General features: G+C 44.7%; 1 protein-coding gene across 1 annotated transcript; it reads right to left on the bottom strand.

Moving 5' to 3' along the window:
* Nucleotides 1-3,188: 3,188 nt before the first annotated feature.
* Nucleotides 3,189-19,027, bottom strand: LOC134395769 (vomeronasal type-2 receptor 26-like). The gene is made up of 6 exons (XM_063121930.1): nt 18,864-19,027; nt 16,881-17,181; nt 13,077-13,304; nt 11,925-12,152; nt 9,167-9,293; nt 3,189-4,099 (listed from the first exon to the last, which is right to left on the bottom strand). Exons 1-6 carry the CDS (start codon nt 19,025-19,027, stop codon nt 3,189-3,191), a joined length of 1,959 nt encoding a protein of 652 aa, XP_062978000.1.
* Between the last annotated feature and the right edge of the window lie 551 nt (nt 19,028-19,578).

Here is a 19,578-nt window from a genome sequence, read left to right as displayed (position 1 = left end):
AAGTGAACCAGGGCTGGTCATCAAGGGAAGGCTTCGTGGGACAATGAAGTTTTCGGGAGGCGCCGGAAGGAAGGAATACAAAGTTAGCGCTTGACTGTCCTCTAGAGGCAGGGAGTTCCATAGGAGGGAATATTAAATCCACTAGAACCATGTTCTGAAACTCCTTCCGGGTCATGGCCCGGATTATGAAAAACAGGCCGGAACGGCAAGTTCCATGTGATCCAAATCAACCAAACTCACCAGTCCCACCTTACTTCAAGAACCTGACATGATAAGCCACAAAACATCCACAGCAATCACGTACTGGTAACTATTCCAGGCCATAGTACGTAGCAAGTGTTCAACTCATGTCAAAAGGATCACAACGTTGGCACCAGGTGGGACTCAGTGGGGGGTGCTGATATTTATTTATATTTATTCATTATTTATTTATTTATTTATTTATTACACTTATATACTGCCCCCATAGTCAGAGCTCTCTGGGCGGTTTACAGAAATTCTACAATTGGGATAAAAACAAGTATACAAAATTTTAAATTTTTAAACACAGAACATACACACACAAAGCATTAAAAATTGTTTTTTTAAAAAAACTAAACGAGGGTGATTAAGATGTGCCACCATACTCCTGGGCAAAGAGGAAAGTCTTAACCTGGCGCCGGAAAGATAGTGTTGGCGCCAGGCGAAACTCATCAGGGAGATCGTTCCCTAGTCTGGGGTCCACCGTGGAAAAGGCCCTGTCCCTCGTTGCCACACTCTGAGCCTCTCTCGGCGTAGGCACCCGGAAGAGGACCTTAGATGTTGAACGTAGTGACCGGATATATTCACGTCGGGAGAGGCGTTCCATCAGGTATGCCATTTCAACACTTTTTCTAGCTCTACAGTATCTTTTTAAAAGTTTTGGTGACCAGTAGAGTACTCAGTATTCCAAGTGTGGTTGTGCCATAGATTTGTATAAAGGCAGTATGAAACTGACAGTTTTATTTTTAATTTATTTTCATAGAATCATAGAACAATAGAGTTGGAAGGGGCCTACAAGGCCATCGAGTCCAATCCCCTGCTCAATGCAGGGTTCCACCTCAAAGCATCCCTGATAGATGGTTGTCCAGCTGCCTTTTGAGTGCCTCCAGGGTGGGAGAGCTCACAACCTCCCTCGGTCATGGTTCCATTGTCGTACCGCTCTAACAGTCAGGAAGTTTTTCCTTATGTCCAGCCGGAATCTGGCTTCCTGTCACTTGAGCCCATTATTCCGTGTCCTGCACTCTGGGAGGATCGAGAAGAGATCCTGGCCCTCCTCTGTGTGACAACCTTTCAAGTCCTTGAAGAATGCCATCATGTCTCCTCTCAGTCTTCTCTTCTCCAGCCTGTCGTTTTTTCCTGTATAATATTGCCAGGATTCGATCATTTTTGTCTGTCTCTTCTGCCAAGACTCTTGTTCATGCATTGATTATTTCTCGGTTGGACTACTGCAACCTTCTTCTCACTGGCCTTCCTTCTTCTCACATCAGTCCGTTGGTTTCTGTTCACCACTCTGCTGCTAAGATCATCTTCTTGGCTCGCCGCTCTGACCATGTAACTCCACTTCTGAAATCTCTTCATTGGCTTCCAATTCACTTCAGAATCCAATATAAACTTCTCCTGTTGACCTACAAAGCTTTTCACTGTCTAGCTCCTTCCAATCTCTCCTCTCTCATCTCACACTATTGCCCCGCTCGTGCTCTTCGCTCCTCTGATGCCATGTTTCTCGCCTGCCCAAGGGTCTCTACTTCCCTTGCTCGGCTTCATCCATTTTCTTCTGCTGCCCCTTATGCCTGGAACGCTCTTCCAGAACATTTGAGAACTACAAGTTCAACCGCAGCTTTTAAAGCTCAGCTAAAAACTTTTCTTTTTCCTAAAGCTTTTAAAACTTGATTTTGTTCTGACTTTATACTGTTAGTTTTACCCTACCCTGTGCCTGTTTGCATTCTCTTCCCCTCCTTATTGTTTTATTATGATTTTATTAGAATGTAAGCCTATGCGGCAGGGTCTTGCTATTTACTGTTTTACTCTGTACAGCACCATGTACATTGATGGTGCTATATAAATAAATAAATAATAATGATAATAATAATAATAACAATAATAATAATAATAATAATAAACATGCCCAGTTATAGAATCCTAGAATAGTAGAGTTGGAAGGGGCCTATAAGGGAATCAAGACCAACCCCCAGCTCAATGCAGTAATCCACCTAATTATGCCTAACTTAGAGGTTGCCATTTTACAGCGGCCACACAATGGGTTGATATTTTCATTGAGCCTGCATTTTCTCCATAACTAGCAGCACACCTTGGTTAATCAGTGAAAGTTAACATTGCCAGTTTGAATATCACATTTATACAATGAGTAAACCCACCCATGTGTATAACACAAGTAGATGCTTGTCTGGATGATTTCAAAGAGGGGAAACAAAATCTAAGTTTCAACGAATATTTTCATTTTGTAGAAAAAGCATATTTCAGGTAATGACACTTTCAAGGGATCTTCATGATTATTATTATTATTATTATTATTATTAATAATAATAATAATAATAATAATTCTTGCTGCCTCTCCATTTTGATCTTGGCGAGGAACAACAATAAACGATAAAATACATAATACTCAATTAAACCATAATATACATTGTTAAAAAAAAACATCCTAAAAAACATCCTAAAAACATTTTAAAGAGATCTTAAAATTCCACTGGATAGGCCTGTCGGAAGAGATCAGTCCTGATAGCTTTCTTCAATGCTAGTAGACTGTCAAGCTGACGAGTCTCCTCCGGCAGGCCATTCCACAGTATGGGACCAGCAGAAGAGAAGGTCTTCTGGGTAACAGTTGTTAATCTAGTTTTTGCTAGCTGAAGTAGATTCTTCCCAGAGAACCTGAGTGTGTGGGGCGGATTGTACAGGAGAAGGTGTACTGGTGACCATCCTAGCTGCCCTATTTTGAACTAGTTGAAGTTTCCGGACTAGGCACAAAGGTAGCCCTATGTGGAGCGCATTGCAGGAGTCGAGCCTTGAAGTTACCAGCATGTGCGCTATCGTCTTTAGGTCTTCTAACTCTAGGAAGGGGCACAATGGCCTGCAGTGTACTATGGATCTCTAGCACTTAGGCTCACATGCCATCATTACATTATGTCATGGATCCCTTGTCCTTTGAGTCAGATGCCATCTTTAGTTTTCATCATGAGATGCTCCTTTGTATTCAGATCAGGCCTTAGTACAATAATGTAGCATTTAGGAATAAAGATGCAGCCCAATAACCCAGCACTGGAGGCCAAGATAGAGAAGACCTGCACGGCTACCATGTGTTTCCCCTTGGTGCTCAAGTAGGAGGGCACAAAGGAGACCCAAACGCTGCAGAAGACCAGCATGCTGAAGGTGATCAGCTTGGCTTCATTGAAGGACCCAGGAAGCTTCCTGGCTAGGAAGGCCACCGTGAAGCAGATGGCAGCCAGGAAGCCCATGTAGCCCAGGGCAACGTAGAACATGGCAACAGACCCTTCGTTGCATTGCAGGATGATCTGTCCAGGCTGGGAGTGTAGGTCAGAGTTTGGGAAGGGTGGAGAGGTCCCCAGCCAGATGGTGCAGATGACAACTTGGACAATGGAAGAAGAAATTACAATGGCGTTGGCCAACCTCTTCCCCAGCCATCTCCGCACCTTTTTCCCTGGCTTTGTGGCCAAGAAGGCCAACACCACAGTGATCGTTTTGGCCAAGAGAGAAGAGATAGCAACTGAGAAGATGATACTGAAGGCTGTTTGTCGGAGGAGGCAAGTCACTTTCCTTGGCCGGCCAATGAAGAGGAAGGAAGACAAGAAGGAGAGCTGGAGGGAGATGAGGAGAATGTAGGAGAGGTTCCGGTTGTTGGCTTTGACGACTGGAGTGTCTAAGTATTTGATGAAGATTCCTAACACAAAGCCTGTGGTTAAGGACAAGAACAGGGCAAAGGAAGCCAGGATGATCCCCAATGGTTCTCCAAAGGAGAGGAAGATTATTTCCTTGGGGACACATTGATCCTGGTCTGAGTTTGGCTGCTGATCTTCTGGGCACGTTTTGCAATGGTCCGCATCTGAAAACAAGGAGAGTGACTTCAGTTTCGCTGACAAGTATTTGACACCTATAATTGTCTTCTATTTCATTTGGGGGGTGGATGCCGATAGGGGAGAGATCAGGAAACAATAATATTTTATTCCCAGAAACGTATCTCAAGTGATTAAGTTAAATCTAAATAAGTTGATTAATGATATTTCATGTATTGATAGATAGGCATCCTTAAAGGTAAGTTTATGCGGCAAGGTTAATACACTTAAGATGAATACTATACCTCAAATTGTTTATGTTACACATGGAATCCCCTTACTTATACCTAGCAAATATTTTCCAAAACGTAATACTTTGTTCCATAAAACCTTTTTGAGTTCCTCTCCACCAAGAATATCCCTGAAAAGGATGCAACTTCCAATAAAAGATGGTGGGTTTGGCTTTCCAGACCTTGCTTTATACCATTGGGCTTATTTCTTCACCTGCACCAGATTTTGGTCCTTTCCAGTTAGATTCAATTTTCCACCTTGGTCAGTTTTGGAATCATCCTGTTTGGAGTCTCTTTCCAAATGGATGGCATTAGGTTCTTGACATATCAAAGTGGAAAGGGCTCTTCCTGTAATCTTAGCAGCTAGAGTTATGTGGCATATAATGTCATGCCAATTAGTTTGATCCATTTTGTCATGCTAAACTGACTATATGGGGAAATCCAGATTTAAAAATAGGAAAGAAAATGTTTTTATGGCAGATTTGGACAGACAGAATGATTTTTACCCTGGATCAATTACTGGGTGCAGATGATGAGTTTCTGCTATTTCCAGCTCTATGTGATAATTTTAAATTACCTGCCACAGCTGAATGGCAGCATTTGCAACTCCAACATTTGTTATATTCTAGATTTAGGCCTGCATCTTTCACTGCTTCAGAATCGCCTTTGCTGTTAGAAACACTTACTGAGGCTGACCAGGTAAATAGACCCACGATACATGTTTATACATACTTATTATCAGTGAATAAATATGATACAATGGGGCTACAGCAGGAATGGAACAGGGAATTGGCATGTTCTATTTTATCGAATCAATGGACCACTGTTTTGGCATCGGTATCTGATATGTATTTGATATCTCCGGTAATGTCTTATCCAGCAAAAATTATTGTTATAGGTCTATTGGACAACACAGCATCAGTTTAATAAAGGTCTGTCCAAATTGACTACTGTATACTGGTTCCTCTCTATTTGGCCCTGGTTAGGCCTCATCTAGAGTATTGCGTCCAGTTCTGGGCTCCACAATTCAAGAAGGACACAGACAAGCTGGAGCGTGTTCAGAGGAGGGCAACCAGGATGATCAGGGGCCTGGAAACAAAGCCCTATGAAGAGAGACTGAAAGAACTGGGCATGTTTAGCCTGGAGAAGAGAAGACTGAGGGGAGACATGATAGCAGTCTTCAAATACTTAAAAGGTTGTCAAACAGAGGAGGGCCAGGATCTCTTCTCGATCCTCCCAGAGTGCAAGACACGGAATAACCGGCTCAAATTAAAGGAAGCCAGATTCCAGCTGGACATCAAGAAAAACTTCCTGACTGTTAAGAGCAGTACGACAATGGAATCAGTTCCCTAGGGAGGTTGTGGGCTCTCCCACACTAGAGGCCTTCAAGAGGCAGCTGGACAAGCATCTGTCAGGGATGCTTTAGGGTGGATTCCTTCATTGAGCAGGGGGTTGGACTCAATGGCCTTGTAGGCCCCTTCCAACTCTGCTATTCTATGATTCTATGATTCTTTGATTGTAAGACACCATCGATTGTAAGACACACACTTATTTAAGTACCACCAACAGAAAAAAAGCTTTGATTCTAAGAAAAAAAATATCTTAGAATATCTTTTACGAGTTGAATTGGCTAGCTGCTGGGGAGCTTGGGGGCTCGGCGTTTTGGCCGCGGCATCAGAGGGAAGGGAGGGGAGGGTCAGCAGTGCGAGGCGCGGCTTTGCCATTAGCGGCCCAGCAAAGCTTCAAGCAGCACTTGGGGAGCAGCGTGAGAGGTTTGAGAGGGCTGGTTGGGTGGACGCAGGGCCTGTAGCCGGAACAAATGGATCAAACCTGGTTGACAGCTGGTTGGCCCCTGTGTGAACAGAGTGCTGGACTAGATGGACCCTCGGTCTGATCCAGCATCAGGGCACTGCTGATGTTCTTATGTACATTCGAAAATATTAAAGAGCTTTCTAATACAAAATTTATGCATCTGATAATTTCCTCCCAAAAGATGGCGGCTATTGGACATTTCGAAAATGTATGAACAAAACAAGCATTAGCTGTGTGACATTTCCAACAATTAGTATTTCTTTGACTCTAAGACACACTCCCCCACCCCCGTATAAACATTTCTAAAAACCGGGTGCATCTTAGAATCGCGGGTGTGTCCCAAATTAGGGATGTGCTCCACTTCTAATCGGACCGGAGAAGCAAGAGCAGAGCGGGGGGCTTCGCCTGCCCTTAAGGCGGAGGCGAAGAGGATTGGGGGGCCGGCAGAGCGTGACGAAGAGGATCGAGGTGAAGGCGGATCCTTCGCCTCGATCCGGAGCTCCGCCGGAAAGGTAAGTGGGGTTTACCGGGCCCTGCCGCTGTCGCTGTCGCCCATGCGGCGACAGCAGCAGGGCCTCGTAAACCCCCCCTCCTCTCCCTTACCTGCCTCCGTCCGTGATCCATCAGCGTCTTCAATTGAGCCCGTGGTTCCAGCAGGAAGTCTGGGCCGCTTGCGGCCCAGACTTCCTGGTGGAACTGCGGGCTCAATTGAAGACGGCGACGGACCGCGGACGGAGGCAGGTAAGGCCCCCCTCCCCCTTACCGGGCTCTGCCGCCGTCGCCGCATGGGCGGCGATGGCGGCAGGGCCCGGTAACCCCCCCGCCCTCCTCTCCCTTACCTGCCTCCGTCCGCGGTCCGTCAGTGTCTTCAATTGAGCCCGTGGTTCCAGCAGGAAGTCTGGGCCGCTTGCGAAAATGGCGGATCTGCAAGTGAAGCGGAGTGGGGGGTCTGTGCACACCCCTATCCCAAATTATCAGATGCATAAATTTTGTATTAGAAAGCTCTTTAATATTTTCGGATGTACATAAGAACATCAGCAGTGCCCTGATGCTGGATCAGACCGAGGGTCCATCTAGTCCAGCACTCTGTTCACACAGGGGCCAACCAGCTGTCAACCAGGACCAACAAGCAGGACATGGTGCACCCATTTTCCCTAGCAAGTGGTGCACACAGGCTTACTGCCTCAAATACTGGAGGTAGCACACAACCATCAGGGCTAGTAGAATTTATCCAACCCCCTTTTAAAGCCATCCAAATTGGTGGCCATCACTACATCTGGTAGTGAGTTCCATCATTTAACTTTGCGCTGTGTGAATCTCACACCAATCAGCTTCATGGGATGACGCTGGATTCTAGTCTCATCTTAGGCCATGGCTAGACCAGGCCTATATCCTGGGATCATTGTGGGATCATCCCTGTGCATCCAAAGGACACGCAGGGGATCCCGGGAGCAGGCAGGGACGACCCCTCCATTTGTCTAGGGTAATCCTTAGGTCTAGCTAATGCCTTAAACCACATACTGGCTTCTTGGAAAATAACACACGGTCAACATAAATGGATTTTTCATGCCCTTTTGACCTCCAAAAGAATTATTCTACAACATTGGAAAGGTAAAACTACACTCCCTATAATGTAATGGATTGAAGGCTTAACAACATTAGCAACATTTGAAAGCGTGGCATACAGGCGTCATTTAAGAATGGACTTAGACATTTTTAATCTTTTTTCACTAAGGAATTGTGATATTTGAAACTGAGGCTTTTGGAGTATGTAGTTGTATATGTCTATTTTTATTTTTATTATTTTTATTTCATTTTTTATTTGTTTTTTATATTTTATTTTAAAATTCACAATAGAAATGGATTAAAAAATATCTCCCAAGGACCCTTCTGCCACTACACAGGCTCTGAACACCAGACCCGGCCGCAGCTACACTCTGCTCAAGCCAAGCACCACCGCTTGATATGCCTGAGTCGACGGACAAAAACCAGCTTCCTCCAAACTATGTGGAAAAAGGGGTTAAATGGAGAAGGATTTCAATATATAAAATAAAACACTGTGAGCTATATGTGCTGAGGTGAATGATTGTCAGAGTGGGTGCTAAATGTGTAAACTTCAAATGTTAAATGCCAAACAGACACATGGGGTTTTTGTGGTAGATTAAATTTATTTTTAAAAGTTCACAAGTTTTGTTTCAAATAAAACATTTAAAAACCTTTTTGAAACCTTTCATCCAAACCTTTCACTCATTCACATACGCACTTTCCTTTTTCTCACACAATCTATCTTGAACTTTCTTTATTATCAGTATTGATTAATATACATCAACTACGTGCACACCACACTCGAAAGACACCACTCTCTACCCTGAACCTCAAATTCTCCAGACCCAAATACCCTAAAAAAAGAGAGCATTAAACACTCTAAGAGTACCTAAAAAGTCCCTCACAATCCCCTCAGTCCTTCCCATATATATATCACTCCTCCCCCTCGGGCCAACATTCTAAAAACCACAGACTTACAAACAGCAGACGTACATTTGGGAACCGACTTGTGGGGTGTAACGCCACACCTTCCTCTGAAGATGACCTCACAGCTCAAGATGTATTAACACAGTAAGGATGTTTCAGCTTATTTCTATATATAAGCCATGGTGGATTGCAGCACATACCAGACATCCTGTTGAATGTTCAAGCCACAGAAAAGGACTCCCGGATATAACCAATAAAAAGGAAACTGAAAAATCTTTGCTGTTCTAATACATCTAGAGTTGTGAGCTGACTAGGCAAAGAAAAGGTGTCTTCACCTGGGGCTGGAATGGCATCAAAGTTGCTGCTGTGGAGGACATTCCCTTTGTGAGGTGCCACAACCAAAAAGGCTCTCATTCCAGGCACCTGGATCCTCTTTTGGGGATCCAGAAGAGAGCATCCAATTAAAAATGTCATGTTCAGGCAGTTTCAAGTATTCGGCCTGTTTGACCTCAAATATTGGCCCGTTCCTCTGAAGTCGCCTACCTTCCTGAGTGGAGGTGGTCCCTTCCGCACAAGGAATGCAAGCGTAGCAGCAAGGTGGTTTTCCTTCCTGGATCTCCTTGGCATATCCAGGGGGACAGCTCTCGACACAGCGGGAATGAGGAACTGTCTAGCCATAAAGAGAAGGAGCGTCAAGGGAAAGGTATTAGCCATTTTTGTGCCGATGGACACGGTGTTTGAGAAGGATCCAAAGGGATTTCCAAACCCAGTGAGCTCAGGTCTTTGTTTAAGAGATGCCCCAGGAGGCACTCAAGAATCTAGGAGCCACAACTGAAAAGTCTCTCCCCTTTTGTCATGGCCTTGCAACACCCTGTTCCATGAATGGAAGGGCAAGCAGGTAAAATAGGGGTACTTCACATGAGCAAATTAAGGCACACTTGAAGCTGGCATTTCACAGAAGTTTAAAGGTCCTTTTGAAGATGACGTCAAGCTCCTGCACAACTCCCGTGCCTTTTCCTGGTTATCCTGTTCTAAAAAAAACACCTTGAATATCTCTTCAAATACTTAAAAAGTTGTCCCACAGAGGAGGGCCAGGATCTCTTCTCGATCCTCCCAGAGTGCAGGACACGGAATAACGGGCTCAAGTTAAAGGAAGCCAGATTCCGGCTGGACATCAGGAAAAACTTCCTGACTGTTAGAGCAGTACGACAATGCAACCAGTTACCTAGGGAGGTTGTGGGCTCTCCCACACTAGAGGCCTTCAAGAGGCAGCTGGACAAGCATCTGTCAGGGATGCTTTAGGGTGGATTCCTGCATTGAGCAGGGGGTTGGACTCGATGGCCTTGTAGGCTCCTTCCAACTCTGCTATTCTATGATTCTATGATTCTATCCCAATTCTTTTGAAATATCGAGCTTCATCACACCAGCGTTATACTGTGCAATCACTGCGAATTGCATGCAAAGGACTCTGAAGTTTTCTAGTTTATAATCTGCTTTGACTGTGAAATACTCCCATACGTCCTGCTTTAATTGTGCTATAAAGCCAAAAGACCTGACCTATTTTGCTACTAATTTTGGAGCGAATCATCTGTTGTTTTCTGAGTGGCCACTGGGGGCGCACAATCAGAATTTGATACTCTTAAGCTTCAAATTAAACAAATGCTTTCATCTGCGTAAGTCTTAAAGATAAAGACATCAAAATTGGCACAGTAATAGATATTAAGGAGAGCTTTAAGCCTAGCAAATTTGAATCGGATTGGATCATCCATTGATTTTTTATGATTTTTTTTTACATTTCCCCCCTTAAACCCTTTACCTGGTATGCAAAGGATTTTAGGAGCGCAGCCGCCCAGGGTGTGATTTAGCTAGCAACAACAACAACAATGGCGACAGCTTAGGAGTGTAGGGGATAATTCGAGGGAAACAGGTGGGATGAAGCCTGTGGGATGAAGCTAATCATGGGATTTCCTAAAAGGTGTAGCCAAGTTGTACTGCAAAGCGCCCACTAGAGGGCACTGCTCCGTTCAAGGCTGTGAGGTGGGGGAAGTTTTTTATTCATTTATTTTATTTATTACATTTTTATACCGCCCAATAGCCGAAGCTCTCTGGAAGGTTCACAAAAATTAAAACCATCGTAAAACAACCAACAGGTTAAAAACACAAATACAAAATACAGTATAAAAAGCACAACCAGGATAAAACCACTCAGCAAAACTGATATAAGGTTAAAATACAGAGTTAAAACAGTAAAATTTAAATTTAAGGTAAAATTAAGTGTTAAAATACCGAGAGAATAAAAAGGTCTTCAGCTGGCGACCAAAGGAGTACAATGTAGGCGCCAGGAGGACCTCTCTGGGAAGCTCATTCCACAACCGGGGTGCCACAGTGGAGAAAGCCCTCCTCCTAGTAGCCACCTGCCTCACTTCCTTTGGCAGGGGCTCACAGAGAAGGGCCCCTGTAGATGATCTTAAGGTCCGGGTAGGTACATATGGGAGGAGGCGTTCCTTCAAATAACCTGGCCCCAAACCGTTTTGGGCTTTAAATGTCAATACCAGCACTTTGAATCGGGCCCGGACCTGGACTGGCAGCCAATGAAGTTGTAAATGAAGTTTTCAGTTATAGACCATGTGGTGTCCCGTCTCTGACTGTGTAATGTAGCCCATCACAATTGCACAAGAGAAGCAGGAAGCAAAGCTCTGGTAAGGCAACACGATTTCTCCTTAATCTAACGACGCCCCTAGCCCGCTTGCATTCCCTTTCTAATTTTCCCTTCCTGTGACCTTTAATGCTGCCATCAAGGGGAAATGGTCATTTCTCTGGCTGTCTCCACTAAACCATTCTTTAAACTCTCTGGGTCTCAGGTATGTGCTTTGGGTCATGTGGGGTCTGGCTATTTGATGTGTGTGTGTGTGGGGGGGTTAACCCCGCCACCTGAAAAAGAGACCAGAAGGTTTCAAACGACCAAGTTTAAGTTTGACTCATGAAAAACAACACAATCTTAGCGGTGGTCAACACACAGGACTCATGCGTCTGTCTTTGTGGCTCCTGAACTTTATGATCCTTTTGTTTCCAGAGCAAATTTCCTGTCCTCTACATTCCAATCGAAGTTTTGAGTTCTAGTATTCTAGGAGAGGGAGAGAAAAAGCTCCCTATCCATGTACTGGTTTACTCAACGGTAAACAGTAAGTGTGCATAAGAATGTAACCGTGCATAAGCCAAACTCCTGCATGAATGATTCAACAAATTCTTAGCACTTAACAGATGTCAGAGGCAACAAAATGAAAGAAATCAACTCCTCCACCTTGTTGAACTGTGTGGGCCACACAATGGTTTCCAGGTTAATGGTGAACTTGGTGTCATGGGCTGCTTGACTCTCTATACTCCCAACTGTAATTCTACGATAAGATTTATTGGGGAAAAACACCCAATTCCGGATATCATAGTTGACGGCCAGCTCCCCATTCTCATACAGATACAGTCCGCCCATGGAAGTATTAGAGAACTGGACTTCTCTTAAGAAAGTGTGAAGCTAGAAAGACAGAGAAAACAACCAGCGTTTAGAATACATGAAAGCATGAATCTCCTATGACTTGACTCTGTCACACATCAGGAGTCAGTGCATGGCTATGATTTTTCCCCCTACTGTCACATCTGAGATACCATCTTGACTCTCCTGCTTCTGCTCCAGCATTTTGGGATGGCCCCAAATGTCATCATTCCTTCTAATACAACTGGTTAGGCCTCATCTTGAGTATTGCATCCAGTTCTGGGCATCACAGTTCCTGCATTGAGCAGGGGGTTGGACTCGATGGCCTGATAGGCCCCTTCCAACAATACTATTCTATGATTCAATGATTCTAAGGATGCAGACAAGCTGGAGCGTGTTCAGAGGAGGGCAACCAGGATGCTCAGGGGTCTGGAAACAAAGCCCTATGAAGAGAGACTGAAAGAACTGGGCATGTTGAGCCTGGAGAAGAGAAGATTGAGGCGAGACATGAGAGCACTCTTCAAATACTTAAAAGGTTGTCACACAGAGGAGGGCCAGGATCTGTTCTTGATCCTCCCAGAGTACAGGACACGGAATAACAGGCTCCTGTTACAGGAAGCCAGATTCCGGCTGGACATCAGGAAAAACTTCCTGACTGTTAGAGCAGTGCGACAATGGAACCAGTTACCTAGGGAGGTTATGGGCTCTCCCACACTAGAGGCCTTCAAGAGGCAGCTGGACAACCATCTGCCAGGTATGCTTTAGGGGGGATTCCTGCCGGGGTTGGACTTGATGGCTTTAGAGCCACCTTCCAACCCTACTATTCTATGATTCAATGAGTCTATGGATTTTCCCATGCTTGTGTTTAGGTGGCCATAACTGCACAGAAGAGGGAGGTCTTGGCAGAATCAGGCTAACCCAAGGTATGCACATTTTGCTGTGATGTTGGAAAAGGAAAGGCAATACCTGCCATGGCTGCAGCCTTTGAAGTTCCAGCCTATCTTCTCTACCCACCGTCAGCTTTCTTTTGGATCGGGATGAATATGCCGCATTTAAGGCACGGGCCACCGCTTGGACACTGTTGTAAATACTGTAGTTGTCTTGAGACCAGGTCCTCTCCACCTCCTCCTGGGACGGCATCTCCAGCTCCTCTTTCTCTGTGCATCTCGTCCAGCCTTTCACGGACAACACGTGCTTCAAATAGAAACATTGAAATGCTGTCAGCCAAAACTGGGTCGTACCCAATGACATTGGACCGTAGTAGTCGAATTTTGTCTTTCTCTTGGTCTTCACCACAAAGGAAAAAGAACCATGGAAGTAGTAGAAGGACTGGGGATGAGTAAACACGTTCAAGAAGATGTCCTGAAAAGATGTGGTGATCCAGACTTTCGTCCCAATGCTTTGCTCTTCAAGCGTTCTTTGTATTAAGATGAATGGATTAAAGCCATAGCTAGAGTCCCATACGTAAACATAGACATTGACTCGTCTCCACACGACAAGCGGCTCGCTCTGGAACAAGTGCAAATATTTAATCCGTACTAATAGTCTTTTTGAGAAGGCAACACAAATTCCACCGGTGGTCATCAGAGGCGTCAAGGTTCTCAAGAACCTCTCTCCATTGTCATTGCTTGGAGTAAAGAGACCGATCCACGTCCACCCAAAATGCAGGAGCAGTGTGACAATGCCGGCAACCTGGGTTTCCTCTTTCGGAACCATCCGATAGATAAAAGGGAAATGTTTTTTATCATGAAGAATGTCAGCAACATAGCCATAACGCATCTAGCGAGGAAAGGAAGAGAAAGGCATGGTGTTTTTAGAATAAAACCCAGACATTTATTAACCTGAAATTGTAAATATTTAACAGAATGTCTCTTATTATGATGGCTATGGGGTCTATGGGGACAGTGGGAATAATAAAACATTTATTTAGTGGTTTGATTTCTTACTGAGAAAAATGGCACCAGGGTAGCTCAGAATCACGAATAAAACTTCACCCCATAAGAAGTGTATTGTACCCATTCACATGTTCAAAACTGAGTAAAGTGATAGATTTGAGGACAGTACTAAAGGAAGGTTAATTAAAGTGGTGAGATCTTGGTCTTATGTGCATTATTTCAGTTGTGAAGTACACATTTCTCTTTATTCCCCCAACGACCAATCCATGTTTTAAATTGCTTTTACATTCTTCATATGTTAGGACACTAGTAACAAAATAATTGATTTTTTAAAAACACACACACACACACGTCAATCTCTGAGCATGTGCATTTTCACATCTTTAATTCTCCTAAATTAAGAACGTAAGAAGAGCCCTGCTGGATCACACCAAGGGTCCATCTAGTCCAGCACTCTGTTGACACAGTGGCCAACCAGCCGTCGGCCAGGGATGAACAAGCAGAACATGGTGCAACAGCACCCTCCCGCCCATGTTCCCCAGCAACTGGTGCACACAGGCTTACTGCCTCGAATATTGGAGATAGCACACAACCATCAGGGCTAGTAGCCATGGATCGCCTTCACCTCCAGGAATTGATCCCCCCATTTAAAGCCATCCAAATTGATGGCCATCACTACATCGTGTGGTCATGAGTTCCATAATTTAACCCTGCGCTGTGTGAAGAAGTCCTTCCTTTTATTTGTCCTGGATCTCTCACCAATCAGCTTCCCGGATTCTAGTATTTTGAGAGAAGGAGAAAAATGTCTCCCTATCCACATTCTCCATACCATGCATAATTTTGTCCACCTCTATCACGTCTCCCCTCAGCCTCCTCTTCTCCAAGCTAAACAATTCCAGTTGACGTAACCGTCCCTCATAGGGGAGATGCTCCAGCCCCTTCATCATTTTAGTTGCCCTTTTCTGCACTTTTTCCAGGTCTATAATATCCTTTTTTAGGTGTGGTGACCAGAACTGTACACAGTATTCTAAGTGTGGTCGCACCATCGATTTGTATAAGGGCAGCACGATACTGGCCGTTTTATTCTCAGTTCCTTTTCTTATAATACCTAACATGGAGTTTGCCTTCTTTACAGCGGCCGCACCCTGGGTGGACATTTTCATCGAGCTGTCCACCGTGATCCCAAGATCTCTTTCTCGTTTGGTTGCCGCCAGTTCAAATCCTAACAGGTTCTTTTTATACTGTTGTCTATATGTTTCTGATGGTTTTTTTTAAAAAAATTGTATACTTTTAAAATGTTTACTGTTTTTAACTGTTGTAAACTGCCCAGAGAGCTTCGGCTATGGGGCAGTATATAAAAGTAATAAATAAATAAATTATACTTGAAGTTTTGTTTCCCCCCCTCCCCCCCAACGTGCATCACCTTACACTTGGGGGGATTCTACACGTCGTACTGAGGGCGCGTGCATGCGCCCCCAGTGCACCCCGAAAACGATTGTGTAGCTTGCCTGGAAAAAGAGACGAGGAAGAGGTGGAGGAGGAGGCGGCTGGGGAATCCGGCTGCGTCCTCGCCACCGCCGCCGCCCACCTACCTCCTCACCGGCCGGGTCGGAGAGCTCGGTGGAAGAAGGCAGGGCGGAGAGCGAAAGAAGCTTCCTGACCCGGCAGCTCTTTTGCTGGCAGCAGGAGGCCGGTGGGGAGGTGGGCAGCGGTGGCGGCGGCAAGAACGCGGCCGGATTCCCCATCCGCCTCCACCTCTGCCTCTTCCTCATCTCTTTTTCCAGGCAAGCTACACGATAGTTTTCAGGGTGCACTGGGGGCGCATGCAAGCGCCCTCAGTACGACGTGTAGAATCCCCCTTGCTTACCTTGAACCGCATCTGCCATTTGGACGCCCGCTCTCCCAGCTTGGGGAGATCCCTTTGGGGCTCTTCACAATCCTTTTGTGTTTTAACAACCTTAAATAATTTGGTGTCGTCAGCAAGCTTGGCCACTTCACTGCTCACTGTAGCACCATCCATCATGAGGACAGCAGTAAAGCAATATGTGCAGGAAACAGCTCTCCAAAACCAAAACCAACGACCACCAGTAACACATCCAGTTAATAATTTACTTTTTAGATTTAATATTAAAAATGTATAAACTGGATCTGTTACCAGTGGTCATTTGTTTTGTTTTTAGAGTATCATAGAATCATAGAATAGCAGAGTTGGAAGGGGCCTACAAGGCCATCGAGTCCAACCCCCTGCTCAATGCAGGAATCCACCCTAAAGCATCCCTGGCAGATGGTTGTCCAGCTGACTCTTGAAGGCCTCTAGTGTGGGAGAGCCCACAACCTCCCTAGGTCAGTGATTCCACCGTCGCACTGCTCTAACAGTCAGGAAGTTTTTCCTGATGTCCAGCTGGAATCTGGCTTCCTTTAACTTGAGCCCGTTATTCCATGTCCTGCACTCTGGGAGGATCGTGAAGAGATCCTGGCCCTCCTCTGTGTGACCACCTTTGAAGTATTTGAAGAGTGCTATCATGTCTCCCCTCAATCTTCTCTTCTCCAGGCTAAACATGCCCAATTCTTTCAGTCTCTCTTCATAGGGCTTTGTTTCCAGACCCCTGATCATCCTGGTTGCCCTCCTCTGAACACGCTCCAGCTTGTCTGAGTCCTTCTTGAATTGTGGAGCCCAGAACTGGACACAATACTCTAGATGAGGCCTAACCAGGGCTGAATCGAGAGCAACCAGTACCTCACGTGATTTGGAAGCTATACTTCTTTTAATGCAGCCCAAAATAGCATTTGCCTTTCTTGCAGCCATATCGCACTGTTGGCTCATATTCAGCTTGCGATCTACAACAATTGGAATTATCTCCTTTCACCTTCCTACCTGTGGGATTTTGTAGATGCTGGACATGGATGAAATATGGGTGGAGATGTCTGATTCAGCCCCTTCCAGGATGGCCGCCAGGTGACTCCATCCTCTGCAGCTGTAGTTGGGGACATGTGCCGCTCCACCAGCAAGCAGGTCTATCATGGCGTCAGAAGTTATTCTCCCATGGAAATGGGTCTCATAGATGTTGTAGCCCAGGGTGAGGTTGGCTAAGAGCCTCAGATTCTGGTTGATCTCAGAAATGGCAAATACGAAAGACAAAATGTGCCAGTATCTGACATTTTTTCGCCCTGGTGCACTGCAAAAAGAAAAAGAAAGAAAAGATAATGATTCACTGTCATCCTCTGATCTAATAAAAAAAATTGTTATCTTAAACCAAAAACAAACCTGAAAGCAAAATAGGTTTCAGGAGACTGGTAAGAACAATATGTCAAATTCTGGTGTAACTGTGCCTGTTAAAATAAAATCATATGTTTGTAAACAATGTATTTAATCTTAAACCAAATATGTACAGATAAAATTTAAACAGAATGGTCCACATACAACTAAGCATCAAACATAAATCCCAAACGCGTTTCGACCCTAAAGGTCTTCATCAGTGAGGAAAGAATTATATGCGGATTTAAAAAAAAACTTACTTTGCAAATTTTAAAACAATTTTTTTTATGCCCCAGATACAGGGATTTCCAATAGGACCTGAAAAGCAGAAAAAAGAAAATAAGGATTGCCAAATGCCTATTAGTGCTCTCCACCCTATTTTTTTGAGCCCAAGAATTTAATCTAATAATAATTATATACCAAAAGTTGGATCCTATAAATCTTTTGGTAAATAATTATTATTAGATTAAATAATTCTTTCCCCACTGAAGAAGACCTTTAGGGTCAAAATGCGTTTGGGATTTTTGTTTGATTCTTGTTGTATGTGGACCATTCTGTTTAAATTTTAACTGTACATATTTGGTTTAAGATTAAATGTGGAGATGTGGACTGAGGTGTCACCAATATGCAGATGAATCCCAGCTCTACCTCTCCTTTTCATCAAACCCAGGTGAGGCAGTGGCTGTTCTGAACCAGTGCCTGGGCACGGTAATGGACTGGATGAGGGCTAACAAACTGAGACTCAATCCAGACAAGACGGAGGTACTGTTAGCGGGTGGTTCATCTGTCCGGCGAGGTGATATTTGCCCTGTCCTGGACGGGGTTGCACTCCTCCTAAAGGATCAGGTCTGTAGTTTGGGGGTGCTCTTGGATCCAGAACTGTCACTTGTGAACCGCCCCGAGAGCTGTGAACCGTCCCGAGAGCTCCGGCTATTGGGCAGTATAGAAATGTAATAAATAAATAAATAAATAATAAATTGAGGCACAGGTGAACTCAGTGGCAAAGAGCCACTTTCTCTTTGCCACTTTCTCCACTTTCATTGGCTGCCAGTCCAGGTCAGGCCCGATTCAAAGTGCTGGTATTAACATTTAAAGCCCTAAACGGCTTGGGGCCAGGCTATCTGAAGGAACACCTCCTTCCGTATGTACCTGCCCGGACCCTAAGGTCATCCTCAGGGGTCCTCCTCCGTGAGCCCCTGCCTCTGCTGTGGCACCCCGGCTGTGGAATGAGCTCCCTAAGGAGGTTCGCTTGGCACCTACATTATATGCTTTTAGACGCCAGGTGAAGACCTTTTTATTCTCCCAGCATTTTAACAGTCTATAAATAAATTTTAACTTGGTGTTTTAAATTTCTAATTTTGCATTGCTGCTGTTTTTATCTGGTTGAGCTTTTATATTGTATTTTGTACTATGGTTTTATACCGTTGTTTTATACTTTGAATGGTTTTAATTTTTGTGAACCGCCCAGAGAGCTCCGGCTATTGGGTGGTATAGAAATGTAATAAATAAATAAATAAATAAAATCAGGGACATCTCTGGTCAAAGGGGGCAGTTGGAGGGCAGATGGAGAAGCACTGAATTGGCTAAGAAATCATGACTTACGTCTGAATTGTCATGAGCGGGTGCTCAGAAAAGATGAATGGGTCTTGATGTACAACGTGTTTTGTCGATATGACTCCGCTAATGAGGAGGTCCCCTGGGCTGTAATAATTCTCTGCTTGCGTTTGATCCTGTATCAGATTCAAGGGGCAATTTGCCTTCTGCATCTCACATGGCTACATGCGGTAGCAATAGGAGTAGCAGCGTTAGCAGAAGCAGCATAGTACCAGCAGCGATATCATGCCTGGTCCGTCTGCTTGCTCCACCGTCCTTGTGACTGCTCCTTTCCCCAGCTAATCAGAAGAAGTCAGAAAATTCTGGCAAGACCGAGGGGGCCGGGTCTTTACAATTACAGGGAGGTCAGAACCAAATAGGCCTTTTATTTAATTTCACATCTCCCCTGCCTGCCTATCAGCTCATTTCATGCGCCAAACCTTTCAATCACCCTGCAAGAAGCTACCACACATGTTGCATTTGTTTCTGATGTCTGGGGGGGCGTTGGTCGGTTGGTCTCAAAGGCCATCTCCAGTAAAGAAAAGAAAAAAGAGAGAAAATTGCTGGAGCTTTGGCAAGAAAGAAAAAGAAATCACTATGATAGAGATAATTATAAGGGAAGGAGCATCACCTCGGGAACTTGGTGGCCTCACTGAGTGGCTTGGGAGAACAGGAGCAAAACATGTTTGCAAGAATTTAGTCTAGAGTCTTGCATGGGTTCAGT

Source organism: Elgaria multicarinata, chromosome 3, assembly GCF_023053635.1.
Source record: "Elgaria multicarinata webbii isolate HBS135686 ecotype San Diego chromosome 3, rElgMul1.1.pri, whole genome shotgun sequence".
Classification (NCBI taxonomy): domain Eukaryota; kingdom Metazoa; phylum Chordata; class Lepidosauria; order Squamata; family Anguidae; genus Elgaria; species Elgaria multicarinata.
The sequence above is the reverse complement of the archived record's forward strand: the minus strand, read 5'-3'. Positions and strand labels throughout refer to the sequence as shown.